The following is a 16,975-nucleotide window of genomic DNA, read 5'->3' as shown; positions in this document are numbered from 1 at the left end:
CTCTTCCCTCCATGCTGGGCCCTATAGATCCCCCTGACCCCTCCCTTCCCCCAGCCCCTATAGATCCCCCTGATATCCCCTATAGATCCCCCCAGCCCCTATAGCCCCACAGCCTCGATAGATCCTCCTGACTCCTCCCTTCCCCCCCAGGCCCTTTAGATGCCCCCTGAGCCCCCCGTCCCCCCAGGCCTATACCCCCCCTATAGCCCCTCATCCCCTATTCCACCCCTATAACCCCTGCCTCTATAGACCCCCCATCCCCCACATAGCCCCTATACCACCCTATAGCTCCCCTATAACCCCCATGCCCCCTATAGCCCCATAGCCCTTATAGGCCCTATGCCACCCCTATCCCCCCCATAACCCCCATCCTCCCCCATACCCCCCCACCCCGCATAGTCCCTATAGCCCCTATCACCCCCCCATAGCCCCTATATGCCCCCTATACCCCCCCATAGCCCTCTATATCCCCTATATCCTCCTATGCCCCTATACGCCCCCAATGAACCCCCTATAGTCCCCCATAGCCCCTATACCCCCCCATAGCCCCTATCCCACCCCTATCTGCCCATCCCCCCCACCCCCCATAGTCCCCATCCTCCCCATACCCCCCTACCCTGCATAGTCCCTATAACCCCTATCACCCCCCACCCCTATACCCCCCATAGCCCCTATAGCCCCTGATAACCCCCCTATACACCCCAATAGTCCCCTATACCCCCCTATCTGCCCCACCCCCCCCCCCCATAGCCCCTATAGTCCCCATCCTCGCCCATACCCCCCACCCTGCATAGTCTCTATGGCCCTAATCGCCCCCCACCCCTATAGCCCCCTATACCCCCCATAGCCCCCTATACGCCCCCGATAACCCCCCTGTACCACCCCATAGTCCCCTGTACCCCCCCATAGCCCCCACACCCTCCCATAACCCCCCATAGTCCCTATCCCACCCCTATCTGCCCCATCCCCCCCCATAAGCCCCTATAGCCCCCCATACGCCCCCTCCCCAGGGCTGCGGCCGGGCCAGCGGGCGCTCCAGGAGATCCGCCGGTACCAGAGCAGCACCCGCCTGCTGCTGCGCCCCGCCCCCTTCGCCCGCCTGGTGAGAGCTGGGGCCCCCCCCGACCCCCCCCGGGGCCCCCAACACCCCCCCGGAGCCCTCCCAACCCCCCCTGGGCCCCCCAACGCCCTCCCGGGGCCCCCCAACCCCCTGGGAGCCCCCAAACCACCCCAACACTCCGGGACCTCCCAATAGCCACTGAGACGACTCAACCCCCCACCCGGGATCCCCCCGACCCCCCCCCCCGGGGCCCCCAACACCATGGGAGCCCCCAAACCACCCCAACCCCCCCCGGGGCCCCCAACACACCCCCCGGGCCCCCCAACACCATGGGAGCCCCCAAACCACCCCGGAACCCCCCCAGTAGCCCCTGGGACACCTCAATCCCCCCTGGGACCCCCCAAGAAGCCCCACTGGGACCACCCAGACCCCCCTGGGAACCCCCAAAACACCCTGGGACCCCCTCCAACACCCTGGGATCCCCCAGACTGCCCTAGACCCCCCCCCCAAACAACCTGGGACCCCCCCAAACTGCCCCTGCACCCCCCCAGCACCCCTCCAAACACCCCCTGGGACCCCACCCACACCCCTGGATCACCCCATAATGTCCCCCTGGGACCCCCAACATGTCTCCCAGAGACCCCACCCCACATCCTGGGGACCCCCCAAAATGAACCCTGGACCCCCCAGATGTCCCCTGGGACCCCCCCCCAAACACCCCCTGGGACCCCCAAAATCCTCCCCCACCCCCCCAGGATCCTGACAGCCCCCTGGGACCCCCCCAAAATCCCCCCCAGACCCCCTCAACCCCCCCCCCGGGACCCTAAATTCCCCCCAGGACCCCCCAACATCCTCTGAACCCCCCCCCAAATCCCCTGGCGGCCCCAAAATCCCTCCCTGGGGACCCCCCGGCATTGTCACAGCCCCCCCCCGATGTCCTTGCCCCCCCCCATGACGCAGGTCCCCTCCCCCTGTCCTTGTCCCCTCCCCCCATGGCGCCGTGTCCTTGTCCCCCTCCCCCGCGCTGTCCTTGCGTCCCCCTCCCCCCCCCCCCACGGGTGCCCACCCCCACCCCCCGGATGTCCCATGGGTGCCCCCCTCCAACCCCCCCATATGTCCCCAGGGTGCCCCCCCCCAAGTGTCCCCGTGCCCAGGGTGCCCCCCCCATGCCTCCCCCTCGTAAGTCCCATGGGTTCCCCCCCCGGATGTCCCCATGCCCAGGGTGCGCCCCCCCCCCCGGGTGCCCCCCCCTAAGGGTGCCCCCCAGTGACCCCCCCCAGGTATCTGCAGGGGTCCCTATGCCCAGGGTGCCCCCCCGGGTGCCCCCCCCCATATGTCCCATGGGTGCCCCCCCCCGTGCCTCCCCCTCGTAAGTCCCATGGGTGCCCCCCCTCCCAGATGTCCCCATGCCCGGTGCCCCCCCCCAGGGTGCCCCCCCCTAAGGGTGCCCCCCCCAGGTGCGGGAGATCTGCCTGATCTTCACCCGGGGGGTCGACTATCGCTGGCAGCGCATGGCACTGCTGGCGCTGCAGGAGGTGGGGGCTGGGGGGGCCCGGGGGGGCTGGGGGGCCATGGGGGGGGGTCCGGGGGGTGGGGCTGGGGGTGTCCCGAGGGGGGCTGGGGGAAGAGGTCTGAGGGGTCCTCGTGGGTGCGGATGGGGTCTTGGGGGGGCTGGGGGCATGTCATGGGGGCTGGGGTGGGGGGCCATGGGCTTGGGGGTCCCATGGGTGCTGATGGGGTCCTGGGGGAGCTGGGGGGGGGGGGGGGGCCATGGGTGCTGGGGGGGGGGGCCGTGGGGGGGGGCACAGGGCCATTTTGGGGCGCCGGCAGCGGGGAGGTTGCAATGTGGGGGATGTGGGTGCCCTCCCCCCCCATCTCGGGGTGCCCGCTTTCGGGGTGCAGGCGGCGGGGGGGTTACAGTGGGGGTGTGTGGGTGCCCCCCTCCATCTCGGGGTCCCCCATCTTGGGGCAGAGGCAGCGGGGGGGGTGCGGTCAGGGGGTGCGGGTGCCCCATCCCATCTCCGGGTCCCTCATTTCGGGGCGCAGGCAGCGGGGGGGTTACGGTGGGGGGGTGTGGGTGCCCCCCCCCCCCATCTCGGGGTCCCCCCCCGTTTCGGGGCGCAGGCGGCGGAGGCGTTCGCCGTGCGCCTGCTGGAGGACGCGTACCTGTGCTCGCTGCCACGCCCGCCGCGTCACCCTGTACCCCAAGGACCTGCAGCTGGCCCGGCGCCTGCGCGGCCTCGAGGGGGGCGGCATCTGACCCCCCCGGGACCCCCCACCCTGCTGGGGCGCCTCGGGGACTCCCCGGGACTCACCCACTGCTGGGGCGCCTCGGGGACCCCCCCCCACCCTGCTGGGGTGACTCGGGGATCCCCCAGGAACCCCTTTAGTGCTGGGGTGCCTCGGGGACCCCCCCCCACCCTGCTGGGGTGACTCGGGGATCCCCCAGGAACCCCTTTACTGCTGGGGCGCCTCGGGGACCCCCCCCCCACCCTGCTGGGGTGACTCTGGGATCTCCCAGGAAGCCCAACATTGCTGGGGCGCCTCGAGACCCCTGGGACCCCCCCACCCTGCTGGGGTGACTCGGGGATCCCCCAGGAACCCCCCACCCCCTGCTGGGGCACCTTGGGGACCCCCTGGGACCCCCCCCACTGCTGGGGTGACTCGGGGACCCCCCAGGAACCCTCCACACTGTTGGGGTGTCTGAGGGACCCCTCTGGGACCCCCCCCGCCCCCTGCTGGGGTCACTCAGGGACCCCCCCGGACACCCCCCCACACTGCTGAAGTGCCTTAGGGACCCTGTTACACCCCCTGGGACCCCCCCCGGGACCCCCCCCCCCACTTTTGGGGTGCTTGAGGGACACACACCCCCCCTCCCCGGGACCCCCCAGCACACACCCCCCACTCAGGGCACCCTTCCTGAGGGAGACACACACACCCCCCCCACAGGGACACCCCCCTCCCAAGGCCCGCCCCTTCTGGGACCCCCCCCAATATTGGGGAACCCCCCCTCCTCCAAGACCCCCACCCTAATGGACACACCCCCCCCAGGGTCCCCCTTCCTGAGACCCCCCATTGGGGGCCCCCCCGCCCCCCCAGCATGTAACCCCCCCCCAAATAAATGTTTGTTGAACCCCCCCGGGGGCTGCTGCCGATTTGGGGGGGCCCTGGGGAACCTGGGGGGGTGGGGAGGAGACGGGGGGGTGTGATGGGGGGTGGGGGGGCACTTTTTGGGGGTCCTGGGCTGTTGGGGGGGCTCGGGGGTGGTGGGGAGCACCCATGGGTGGGGGTTCTGGGGGGCCTCCAAGTTTGATGGGGGGTGGGGGGGCACTTTTTGGGGGTCCTGGGCTGTTGGGGGGGCTCGGGGGTGGTGGGGAGCACCCATGGGTGGGGGTTCTGGGGGGCCTCCAAGCTTGATGGGGGGGTGGGGGGGCACTTTTGGGGGGTCCTGGGCTGTTGGGACGGCTCGGGGGGGGGGGGGAATCACCCATGGGTGGGGGGCGGGGCTCTGAGGGTCCCCCAAGTTTGATGGGGGGGGCGTTACCTGATGGGGGAGGGGAGAGCCTCCGGGTGTGCCCCCCCCAGGTTTGATGGGCGGGGCTAAGGGAGCCCTCTGTTATGGGGCGGGGCTTCTCGGGGGCGGGGTTGGGGGCCCCCCCCCCCAAATATAGGGGCTCCTCGGGGGGCCCCCCCCGGGCGATGGCGGCCGCGCTGGTGCTGGCGCTGCTGGCGCTGCTGGTGCTGCTGGCGGTGGGGGGGGGGGCGCGGGGGGGGCGCGGGGCGGGGGGGAGGGGCGGGGGGGGGAGGGGCCCGCGGGGGGGGGCGCTGCACCTCCTGCACCCGGGGGGGGCGCAGCACCTCAGCCGCCTCGCCCGCCGCCACGGGCCCGTCCTGCGCATGCGCCTGGGGGGGCGCGGTGAGTGGGGGGGGGACACCCCAAAACCGACACCCCCTCCTAGGGCGTTGGACACCCCCCCCCGCCCCCAAACCCGGGCCTGAACCCCCCCCAAACCGGCCCTGACCCCCCTCCGCCCCCCCAAACCCGGCCCTGACCCCCCCCAAACCGGACCCTGACCCCCCTCCGCCCCCCCAAACCCGGCCCTGACCCCCCCCAAACCGGCCCTGACCCCCCTCCGCACCCCCAAACCCGGCCCTGAACCCCCCCGAACCCCCAAACCGGACCCTGACCCCCCTCCGCCCCCCCAAACCCGGCCCTGACCCCCCCAAACCGGCCCTGACCCTCCTCCGGCACCCCCAAACCCGGCCCTGAACCCCCCCGAACCCCCAAACCGGACCCTGACCCCCCTCCGCCCCCCCAAACCCGGCCCTGACCCCCCCAAACCGGCCCTGACCCCCCTCCGCACCCCCAAACCCGGCCCTGAACCCCCCCGAACCCCCAAACCGAACCCTGGGACCCCAAACTCTCCCCTTGGGGACCCCAAAAATCCCGCAGCCCCCCGGACACCCCCCCCGGCACCCCCACACTACCCCTCCGGCACCCCAACCCTCCCCCACCCCGGGACTCCCTAACCTTCCCTCCTCCCTTTTTAGGGGGTCCCCCCATATTTTGGGGTCCCCCCGAGTTTTGGGGTCCCCCCCAACCCCCCCACTTTCTCCCCCCCCAGACGTGCTGGTGCTGAGCTCGGTGGGGACCATCCGGGAGGCGCTGGCCCGGCACTGGGGGGACTGGCTGGGGCGCCCCCCAAGTTACCTGGGTAGGGGAGGGGCTGTGGGGCGGGGGGGCTCTATGGGGCGGGGGGGGGTTATGGAGCGGGGGTGGAGGGGCTATAGGGTGGGGAGGGTTACGGGGGGGCTCCCTATGGGACTGGGGGGGCCCTATGGGGTTGGGGGGGGGCTGGGTGGCGGGGGGGGGCCTTAGGGGGGGCAGGCCATGGGGCTGGGGAGGGTTATGGGGGGACCTATGTGGTGGGGGGATGGGCTATGGGGGGGCTTATGGGGCTAGGCTCTATGGGGCTGGGGGGGGTCTAAGGGGTGGGGGGTTTTATGGGGTGGGGGGTCCCCATGGGTTTGGGGGATTCTATGGGGCTGGGAGGGGGTTATGGGGTTGGGGGGGCTCTATGGGGGGCCGGGGCTATGAGGTGGGGGGGCTATGGGGGGGTTATGGGGGGGGGTCTGTGGGTGGTGGGGAGGGCGATGGGGGTTCTCAGGGGGCGGGGAGGAGCTCGGGGGGTTCGCGGGGGGTTCCGGGGGGGGCCGGGGGGCTCCGGGGGTCGCGGGGCGCCCCTGACACCCCCCCCCGCCCCCCCCCCGCAGGGGCGCTGGTGTCGCGGGGGGGGCGGGACCTGGCGCTGGGCGCCCCCTCCCCCGGCTGGCGGCGGCAGCGGGCGGCGGCGCGGGGGGCGCTGGCGCGGGCGGGGGGGCGGCTGCGGGCGCTGCTGCGGTGCCAGGCGGGGGCCCTCTGCGCGGTGAGCACCCCCAAACTGAGCCCCCCGCGCCCCCAAACTGCGCCCTCCGCACCCCCAAACTGCGCCCTCCGCGCCCCCAAACTGCGCCCCCCCCCGCACCCCCAAACTGCGCCCTCCGCACCCCCAAACTGCGCCCTCCGCGCCCCCAAACTGCGCCCTCCGCACCCCCAAACTGAGCCCCCCGCGCCCCCAAACTGCGCCCCCCGCACCCCCAAACTGCGCCCTCCGCACCCCCAAACTGCGCCCTCCGCACCCCCAAACTGAGCCCCCCGCGCCCCCAAACTGCGCCCCCCCGCACCCCCAAACTGAGCCCCCCGCGCCCCCAAACTGCGCCCTCCGCACCCCCAAACTGCGCCCCCCCGCACCCCCAAACTGCGCCCCCCCGCACCCCCAAACTGCGCCCTCCGCACCCCCAAACTGAGCCCCCCGCACCCCCAAACTGAGCCCCCCGCGCCCCCAAACTGCGCCCTCCGCACCCCCAAACTGCGCCCCCCCGCACCCCCAAACTGCGCCCTCCGCACCCCCAAACTGCGCCCTCCGCGCCCCCAAACTGCGCCCTCCGCACCCCCAAACTGAGCCCCCCGCGCCCCCAAACTGCGCCCCCCGCACCCCCAAACTGCGCCCTCCGCACCCCCAAACTGCGCCCCCCCGCACCCCCAAACTGCGCCCCCCCGCACCCCCAAACTGAGCCCCCCGCGCCCCCAAACTGCGCCCCCCCGCACCCCCAAACTGAGCCCCCCGCGCCCCCAAACTGCGCCCTCCGCACCCCCAAACTGCGCCCCCCCGCACCCCCAAACTGCGCCCCCCCCGCGCCCCCAAACTGCGCCCCCCCCGCACCCCCAAACTGCGCCCTCCGCACCCCCAAACTGCGCCCTCCGCGCCCCCAAACTGCGCCCTCCGCACCCCCAAACTGAGCCCCCCGCGCCCCCAAACTGCGCCCCCCGCACCCCCAAACTGCGCCCTCCGCACCCCCAAACTGCGCCCCCCCGCGCCCCCAAACTGCGCCCCCCGCGCCCCCAAACTGCGCCCCCCTGCACCCCCAAACTGCACCCCAAATATGCACCCCCAAACTGTACCCCCAAACTGCACCCCGAAAAACCACCCTGCACCCCCACCCTCCATGGGGCCTCCCAACTCCTCCCCAGAGCACCCCACAACTCCCTTAGGCCTCCTGACCATCCCTGTGGGGCACCCCAAAACCCCCTTCGCACCCCAACCCCCCCCCCCAGGGACCCCCAAATGCCCTTTACCTCTCCCTGGGGCACCCCAATACCCTCTAAGGCCCCCCCGTATCCCTCTGGGTCACCCCAAAACCCCTCTGGGGCCCCAAAACCCCCTTAAGGACCCCCAAAACCCACTAAGAGACCCCAAAACCTCCTTAGGGACCCCAAAACACCCCAGAACCCCCTTAAGGGACCCCAATACCCCCTTGGGGACCCCCGATCTCCCCCCTGACAGCCCCCCCCCCCCCCAGGAGCTGCGTTCCCACGGGGGGGCCCCCCTGGACCCCTTTGAGGTCTTTCCTTTCCACACCTGCAGCACCATCAGCCGCCTCCTCTTTGGGGACCTGGTAGGGGACCCCGAGTCTGGGGGGGGACCCCAAGTCTTTGGAGGGCGACCCCACATCTGCGGAGGACCCCTGTGTCTGGGGGGGACGACCCAGGGGTCCAGGATAGGGGGTGCAGGTGTTTTGGGAGGGCCCAGGGATCGGGAAGGGACACCCCAATGTCTGGGATTTGGGACCCAGGTGTTAGGGGGACTCAGGGGTCCGGGGGGGGGCCTTGGGGTCCGGGGAGGGGACCCCGGCATCCAGGTTGGGGGGCCCAGGTGTTTGGGGGAGGGGTCCTGGGGGCACCCCACATCTGGGGGGGGAACCCCAGTGTCTGGGAGGGGGATGCAGGCATCTGGGGGGCACCCAGCAGTCTGGGGGGAAGGACGGACCCAGGCTTTGGGGGTGGGGGCAGGTATTTGGGGGGGTCAGGGATCCAGGGATGTGTCTTCTGGGGGGGGCAGGGGTGCGTTGGGGTTGGGGGGGGCCCTGGGGTCCGGGGGGGGGGGGCACCCTGGCTTCCAGGATAGGGCACCCAGGTGTTTGGGGGGACCCAGGGGTTCAGGGGGGACCCAAGGGTTCTGGAGTGACCCAGGATTCCGGGGGGGGGGGACACCCAGGGGCGTGGGGGGGTGCTGTGTGTGTTCTGGGGTGACCCCGGTGTCTGGGGGGGACCCGGCAGGGTGGCGGGGCGCTGTTTGGGTTCTGGGGGGACCCGGGTGGGGTGGGTGACCCAGGCGTCCATGTGTGTCCCCCCAGATGCCCCCTGAGGCAGAGGTCCGGGCCTTCACCCGCTGCGTGGTGGAGCTGCTGGACGTGTGGGGCAGGGCCAGCGTCCAGGCCCTCGACCTGCTCCCGGTGCTGCGGGTGAGCCCCGCCGGGGGGCCCAGCCCTATGGGGGCTATAGGGCCCAGGCGGGGGGGGGGGGGGAGGTGGGCCGTGGGGGGCTGCGGGGTTGTAGGGTGTATGTGGGGGTGGGGAGGGTCTATATGGCCCTGGGAGGGGCCTTACAGAGTCTATGTGGGGCTGGAGAGGGCGTTGCAGGGTCTATATGGGGCTGGGAGGGGCCTTACAGGATCTATATGGGGCTGGAGAGGAGCTATATGGCCCTGGGAGGGGGGGTTATTGGATCTATATGGAGCTGGGAGGGGTGCAGTGGGGTGTATATTGGGCTGGGGGGAGGATTTCTGGGCTCTATGGGGTCTTGGAGGAGACTATATGGGGCTGGGGAGGGGTTCTATGGCCCTGGTGCAGGGGTAGGGTCTATTTGGAGCTGTGGGGGTACTGTAGGGTCTATATGGGGCTGGGGGGCGGTGTGCTTATATGGGCTTGGGGAGGATGTGTAAGGTGTGGGAGAGGCTGTGGGTATAGGGTCTATACAGAGACAGGTGTTCTGTGTGGGGTTGGGGGGCTCTATGGGGTGGTTTTATGGGGCTGGGATGATCTATAGGGGGGTGGGGGGGTAAAGGGTCTATATAGCCCTGGGGCATTATATGGTCTATATGGGGGCTTGGGGAGTCTATAGGACTGTGGGGAGGGTCCATATGGTCTGGGAGGGTGGTCTATAGGCATTATATGGCCTGGGGCAGGTGTGGGGCAGCTATGGGGTTTCTATGGGGCTGAGGGGAGATATAGGGCATCTATGGAGGGGGGGCATGTCTATAGGGCCCTGGGGGGGGTCTGGAGGGAGACAGGGGTCCCTATGGGATCCATACGTCCCAGGTCCTGCCCAACCCGGGGCTGCGGGAGCTGCTGCGCCTCGTCAAGCACCGCGACGCCTTCGTAGAGGCCCAGATCCGGCGGCACGAGGTCGGGGGGACCCCGGGGTTGGGCGGTGGGAGGACCCTGGCGTCTGGTGGGGGATTGACACGTGTCCCCGCAGGAGTGCCCATCCCCCCCAGAGGACACGGTCCTGGGGGCGCTGCGGGGGAGGGACCCGGGCGTCCCGGGGTGTCCCCTGAGCCCTCTCCGCCTCCACATGGCCCTGGTTGATCTGTTCATCGGGGGCACAGAGACGACAGCTGCCGCCCTGGCCTGGGCCATCGCCTTCCTGATGCACCGTCCCGAGGTGCCACACGTGTGTCACCGCCGCGGCCGCCTCCCCACATGTGTCCCCAGGCGGGTCACACAGCCCCGCCCACGCCCTACACGCCCCCGTGTCCCCCTCCCCACCCCATTGCGCTCCCCTGAGGTGCTACATGCGTGTCACAAGCTGTGCCCACGTCCCCATGTGTGTCCCGCATGTCCCCTGTGTCCCCCTCCCTGCAGCCATTGCCATCCCCCCACGCTACCCCAAGGTGCCACACACATGCCACAGCCACGTCCACGCGGGTCCCCAGGGGGTCCCACATCCCCACACGCGTCCAACATGCCCTCCGTGTCCATCACCGTTCCTTGCACCACCCCAAGGTGCCACATGCGTGTCACATGCGTGTCACATCCATGTCCGTGTCCCCACATGGCTCCTTGGTCCCCTTTGTCCCTTCCCCCCCATTGGCACCAGGTGTCCCCCCTCCATGATGGGACCCCCTTATGATGCCCTGTGACACACATGTCACCCGAGGAGGCGGCGCCACGTGTGTGACATGCCTGTGCCCCATGTGACCCCAGCTGCAGGAGCGGCTGCGGGCGGAGCTGCGGCGGGAGCTGGGTCCCACCGGGACCCCCCAGGTGGGTGACACTGGGCGCCTGCCCCTCCTCCACGCCACCGTCACTGAGACCCTGCGCCTCCGACCCCCAGCTCCCCTGGCCTTGCCTCACTGCGCCCGCCGCCACACCAGGTACGGACAGTAGAAACCAGTATGGGCCAGTATGAACTGGTATTGACGAGCATGTGCTAGTATGACCCAGCATGAACCGCTATAAACCAGTTAGGGACCAGTGGGCTGAGGTTGCAGCCACCGTGCACCAATGTGTATCAGTGTTTTTGCACCAGTTTAGTCCAGTATGAAACGTTTTTGACCAGTTTAGACCAGTATGGACCATTATAGACCAATTTAGAACAGAATGGACCATTATAGACCAGTTTAGATGAGTATGGACTAGTATGAACCACTTTAGACCAGTATGGGCCCATGGGCATTAAGTTGCAGCACGATGCTTCAGTGTGTGATAGTGTTCTGACCCCATACAGACCAGTAGGGACCAGTATGGACCAGTAGAAACCAGTATAAGCCAATACACAGCAATGTAATCCAGTATAGACCAGTATGGAGGACAGGGCGTCACATTGCAGAGCTGTGCACCAGTGCCTGGCACTGCTTTACACCACTCCAAACCAGTATAAATTTATCCCGGTAGAGACCAGTACGGCCCAGTACAAGCCACTATAGCCCAGTGCAGCTGCCTACAGCCCCAGTAAGAAAGGGAGCACCCACTACAGCCCAGTACAAATCAGTATTTCCCAGTAGGCCCCAATAGAGCCCAGCATGTCCCAGTAAGCCCAGCAGGTCACAATAGATCCCAGTTGGCCCCGGAATAGCCCAGCAAGCCCCAGTAGGTCCCAGTAGACCCTAGCAGTTCCCAGTAGAGGCTGCTAGAACCCAGGAGTCCCAGCAGAGCCCAGTATGTCCCAGTAGACCCCAGCAGACCCAAGCAGGGTCAAGTAGGGCCTAGTAGATGCCAGTAGGCCCCACTAGACCCCAATGGACCCCAGTAGCCCCAGTAGAGCCCAGTAGGTCCCAGTAGACCCCATAGAACCAAGTAGGGTCCAGTACATCCTAGTAGAACCCTGCAGGTTCCAGTATGTCCCAGTCAGTCCCAGGATGTCCCAGTAGGCCCCAGGAAGTCCTAGCAGGCCCCAGGAAGTCCCATCAGGTGGCAGCAGGCCTCAGCACGCCCCAGTACATCCCAGTGTGCATCAGAAGAGCACTGCAGACCCCAGTATGTCCCAGTAGATCCCAATAGGCCCCAGTAGACACCAGCAGGTCTCAGCAGGGCCCAGTAGCACCCAGTACAACCCAGTAGCCCCCGTTGGGGGCCAGGAGACCAAAACAGGGCTCAGTATGCCGCAGAAGGCCCAAGTAGAGCCTGACAGGTGCCAGTAGGCCCCAGTACAGACCAGTAGGCCCCAGTACAGACCAGTAGGCCCCACAAGACACCAGCAAATCCCAGTAGGACACAGTAGAGCCCATTGGGCCCCACAAGACACTAGCAAATCCCTGCAGACCCCAGTAGACACCCAGGAGATCCTGGTAGACCTCAGAGAGAGTAAATAGGTCTCAGCAGAGCCCAGCAGGTGTCAGTACATCCCTGTAGGCCCAGCAGAGCCCAGCAGGTGTCAGTACATCCCTGCAGGCCCCAGCAGAGCCCAGCAGGTGTCAGTAGGCCTCAGTAGACACCCAGTAGATCCCTGTATACCCCAGCATGCCCCAGCACATCCCCAGTAGGTCCTAGTACATCCCCAGTAGGTCCCAGCAGAGCCCAGTAGGTATCATTAGGTCCCGGTAGAGCCCACTGGGCCCCAGAAGAGCCCAGAAAATCCCTGCAGGCCCCAGTAGAGCCCACTAGGCCCCAGCAAAGCCCAGTAGGCCCTATAAGACACCAGCAAATCCCGGTAGGCCCCAGTAGAGCCCAGTAGGCCCCACAAGAGACTAGCAGGTCCTAGAAGGACCCAGTAGAGCCCACTAGGCCCTACAAGACACCAGCAAATCTCAGCAGGCCCCATTAGAGCCCAGTAAGCCCCGGTAGAGCCCAGTAAGACCCAGTAGAGCCCAGTAAGACCCACAAGACACCAGCAAATCCCAGCAGGCCCCAGTAGAGCCCACTAGGCCCCAGTACAGACCAGTAGACCCCACAAGACACCAGCAAATCCCAGCAGGCCCTAGTAGAGCCCACTGGGCCCCGCAGGAGGCCAGCAAATCCCTGCAGGCCCCAGTAGAGCCCACTAGGCCCCAGTACAGACCAGTAGGCCCCACAAGACACCAGCAAATCCCAGTAGGACACAGTAGAGCCCAGTATGCCCCACAAGAGACTAGCAAATCCCTGAAGGCCCCAGTAGGGCCCAGTAGGCCCCACAAGAGACTAGCAGGTCCCAGAAGGACCCAGTAGAGCCCATTAGGCCCTACAAGACACCAGCAAATCCCAGTAGGCCCCAGTAGAGCCCAGTAAGACCCAGTAGAGCCCAGTAGGCCCCACAAGACACCAGCAAATCCCAGCAGGCCTCAGTAGACACCCAGGAGATCCTCAGATCTCCTCAGAGAGAACAAATAGGTCTCAGCAGAGCCCAGCAGGTGTCAATAGGCCCCAGTAGACACCCAGCAGGCCCCAGCAGGGACCAGTAGGTCCTAGCACGTCCCATTAGGTATCAGTAGGCCCCAGTAGAGCCCACTGGGCCCCACAAGAGCCCAGCAAATCCCTGCAGGGCCCAGTAGAGCCCAGTAAGACCCAGTACAGACCAGTAGATTCCACAAGACACCAGCAAACCCAGCAGGCCCCAATAGAGCCCAGGAAGCCCCAGTAGAGCCCAGTAGGCCCCACAAGAGACTCAGCAAATCCTGGGAGGCCCCAGTAGAGCCCAGTAAGCCCCACTAGAGCCCAGTAGAGCCCACAAGACACCAGCAAATTCCGGCAGGCCCCAGTAGAGCCCATTAGGCCCCACAAGACACTAGCAAATCCCAGCAGGCCCCAGTAGACACCCAGGAGATCCTGGTAGACCTCAGAGAGCACAAATAGGTCTCAGCAGGGCCCAGCAGGTCCCAGTACATTCCTGTAGGCCCCAGCAGAGCCCAGCAGGTGTCAGTAGGCCCCAGTAGACACACAGTAGATCCTGGTAGAACTCAGTAGGCCCCAGGAAGCCCACTGGGCCCCACGAGAGCCCAGCAAATCCCTGCAGGCCCCAGTAGACACCCAGAAGATCCTGGCAGAACTCATATATCTCCAGAAGGCCCCTGCAGGTCGCAGTAGGTGCCACTAGGCTCCAGCACCCCCTTGTCTCCTCCCAGTGTCGGGGACATCTCAGTGCCGGCTGGATCCATCCTGCTCCCCAACCTCCTGGCTGCCCACCATGACCCTGAAACCTGGCACCTCCCCGAGGCCTTCCTGCCAGGTAAACCCCAACGCTGGGGTCCCCTCCCTGATCCTGGGGTTCCCCTGGATGCCTGGGTCCCCTCTCCAGACACCTGGATGCCCTGACCCCCTTGGTCTGGGTACCCTGACCCCCTTCATCCCCTCCCAGAGCGGTTCCTGGTGCCGGGGGCTCCCTGGCGGTCGCTGGTACCCTTTGGCTGCGGGGCCCGATCCTGCCCAGGGGAAGGGCTGGCACGGGCCGAACTCTTCGTCTTCCTGGGCCAGATCCTGCAGGAATTCCGCCTGGAACCCCCTGCCCCAGGGGTATTGCCCTGCCTGGGGGTATCGGCAGGCACCGTCCTGCGCTGCCCGCCCTTCCGTGTCCGCATGGTGCCCTGCCAGGCCTCTGCCTAACCCCACACGGCTGCGTGCGATTGGCCCGGAATAGTGGGGGCTGCCTGTGGCCTTCAGTCCTGGGTGTCTGGGGTCACCCACATGCCTGGGTCCCCCCCTTCTCCTCACCCCCGCCACCACTCGCATGCCTGGCTCCCCCCAGATGCCTGAGTTCACCCATGGGGAGAGGCTTACAGCCACCTTTTATTATGCCCCAGCCCCCCATAAAAGCTTTGCCTCTGACCCCCCTGCCCCCCACAAGTCCTGCCTCCTTCCTGGGTGCCACCAGGACGTCTGGGTCCCCTCAGTTGCGCTGTGGCCACAACTTCATCTCGGTGAAGGGGATGGAGAACTCGAAGCCTTTCCAGGGGAACCAGTTGATGCCCTGGGGAGATCCAGGGCAGCTCCATCAGGCCCTTGAGGCATCCTATAGACCCCTATAGACTCCCCCTCCCCTGCTGTAGGGGCCCCATGTCCACCCAGAGGGGATCTGTGCCTACTCTCTAGAGGGTCTTGGGCCCTATGGAGCCTAGAGGTTGTGTGGTCATGTGGCCCACGTAGCCCCCATGAAGGCCCCCATTGGTCCCCATAGGGTCCCTGCCACCCATAGGTACCTGCTGCTCTGGCAGTGCCATAGGTGTCCTGTGCTCCAGAGTGCCCATATAAGTCCCCCCATAGGACATCCTCCCCCACAGCCCCCGTACAACTTCCCACAGTCTCTACAGACCCAGTATAGGTCCCCTTGTGACACCCACAGTATCCCCCTATAGATTCCCCCATATGCCCCCATAGGAAGGTCCTCCTGTGGCCGTCTATAAACATCTGTGTGCCCCTATAAACCCTCCTATGACCCATAGAGAACCCTCGATGGTTCATATAGATGCTAAGGCCTCTCTATGACCTCTTATAGTCCCCCATAGAGCCCCTATAGGTGCCTCTATGCCCCTACAAGCCCTCTCCATGGCCCCTTTAGACACCTGTATTCCCCTAGAGGCCTCCCTGTGGCCCATAGAGCTCCCCTGAGGTCCCTATAGATGCCTGCTATGGCTGCTTTAGGCCCCTGCTGCACCCTATAGTCCCCTCTTTTGTCCCTGTGGCTCCCTATAGGTCTCCCCAATGGACCCTATAGGTCTCTCCAATGGGTCCTATAGGTCCCCTCTGACACCTATAAACTCCATTCAAGTCCCCATTAATGCACTCTGCACCCATCAGCCCCCTCTGGTTGGCCCCTATAGAACCCTACATGGTGCCCTGTATCGCCACCTGTAGTCTCCTTATGGCCCCAATAGACCCCATTATGGTTCTATAGACTCCCTGGTGGTCCCGATAGACTCCATTATGTCCCCCTATAGCCCCATTAACTGCACTCTGGACCCACAGGCCCCACTCTAGTTGGCCCCTAGAGGTTCTCATAGGCCCCTATAGGCTCCCCATGGCCCCTAGAGATCCCATTATGGTCCCTACAGACCCCATTATGGCCCCTACAGACCTTATTACATCCTCCCACAGCCCCCATTAACCGCCCTCTGACCCCATCGGCCCCCTAGGGGTCCCCGGCCCCTATAGCATGCCTGGTGGTCACTGGGGGTCCCGTAGCGCCCGTTGAGGTTGGCGTAGTGGCAGTTGTGGTACCACCAGGCCCCGGTGTAGGAGACAGCGCAGGGACGGGAACGGCCCCGAGGGTCCCGGTCCCGCGTGGAGAAGGGGCTGCCGGCGTGGTAGGAGAGCGCATCCCCTGCGGGACCCCACATCAGACACCCCCGGGACCCACACCAACCCCCCCACGTACCCACAGGGTCCCCCATATGGTCCGGAGAACCCTAAGAACCCCCTGGAAGCCACCAGGGACACCCTCCCCAGGGTGGGAGACCCCCACCACCCCCGCAACCCCCCACAGGCTCCCTCCATGGAGCAAGAGGCCCCTTCAGGACCATGCTGGAACCCCTCCAGGACCTCCCCATTGACAGGCCAAGGGACCCCCAAGGCACCGTCACGACCCACCAACCTCCACCCTGAACCACTCAAGACCCCCTGGGGTCCCCCAGAGATCCTCTTCATGGGCCAAGGGACCCCCAACACCTCCTTAGGCACCCCACACACCCTCAGGACACCATAAGATCCCCTCCCCACTCCAGGACACTCCAAGCCTCCCTCAGTTCCCCCAAGACACCTCAAAGACTCCCCCATGGGCCAAGGAACCCCCAGGACCACCCTAAGACCCTTCTAGGATTTCCCAAAGATCCCTCCAGGACCTCCCAAGATTCCCTCAGGACCCTCTGAAACTCATCCAAGACACATCAGGACCCACAACACCCCTCGAGAGCCCCCCCAGACACCTTGGGACCTCTCCAAGAGCCCCCCTGGACCCTCTTCCTGGGCCAAGAGACCCCCAAGACCCCCCAGAACTCTTGAACCAAGGGTCTCTCAACACCCCCTCAGGACCCTCCAGGACCTCCTCAGGACTCACAATCCCCCTCAAGACTCCCTCATGGGCCAAAAGACCCCCCAAGATCCCCCAGGGACAGCCAAGACCCCTCAGGA

The 16,975-nt window shown here is 66.7% G+C and overlaps 2 protein-coding genes across 2 annotated transcripts; both read left to right on the top strand.

The window, feature by feature from the left end:
- Positions 1-938: 938 nt before the first annotated feature.
- On the top strand, positions 939-3,516 carry LOC142049050 (histone H3-like centromeric protein A; the record flags this gene model as incomplete). Its single annotated transcript, XM_075076431.1, is given in 4 exon segments — positions 939-1,102; positions 2,518-2,595; positions 3,185-3,238; positions 3,240-3,516. Coding segments are annotated over 4 exon segments (377 nt in total), but the record flags the coding sequence as incomplete, so codon positions are not given.
- Positions 3,517-4,759: 1,243 nt separating this feature from the next.
- On the top strand, positions 4,760-14,662 carry LOC142049049 (steroid 21-hydroxylase-like). Its single transcript, XM_075076430.1, has 10 exons — positions 4,760-4,976; positions 5,686-5,775; positions 6,335-6,486; positions 7,961-8,056; positions 8,795-8,902; positions 9,758-9,844; positions 9,918-10,103; positions 10,646-10,815; positions 13,978-14,081; positions 14,211-14,662. The coding sequence occupies exons 1-10, from the start codon at positions 4,760-4,762 to the stop codon at positions 14,453-14,455; spliced, it is 1,455 nt and encodes a 484-aa protein (XP_074932531.1). The 3' UTR covers positions 14,456-14,662.
- Positions 14,663-16,975: the final 2,313 nt, after the last annotated feature.

This window comes from Phalacrocorax aristotelis, chromosome 31, assembly GCF_949628215.1.
Source record: "Phalacrocorax aristotelis chromosome 31, bGulAri2.1, whole genome shotgun sequence".
NCBI lineage: Eukaryota > Metazoa > Chordata > Aves > Suliformes > Phalacrocoracidae > Phalacrocorax > Phalacrocorax aristotelis.
The sequence above is the reverse complement of the archived record's forward strand: the minus strand, read 5'-3'. Positions and strand labels throughout refer to the sequence as shown.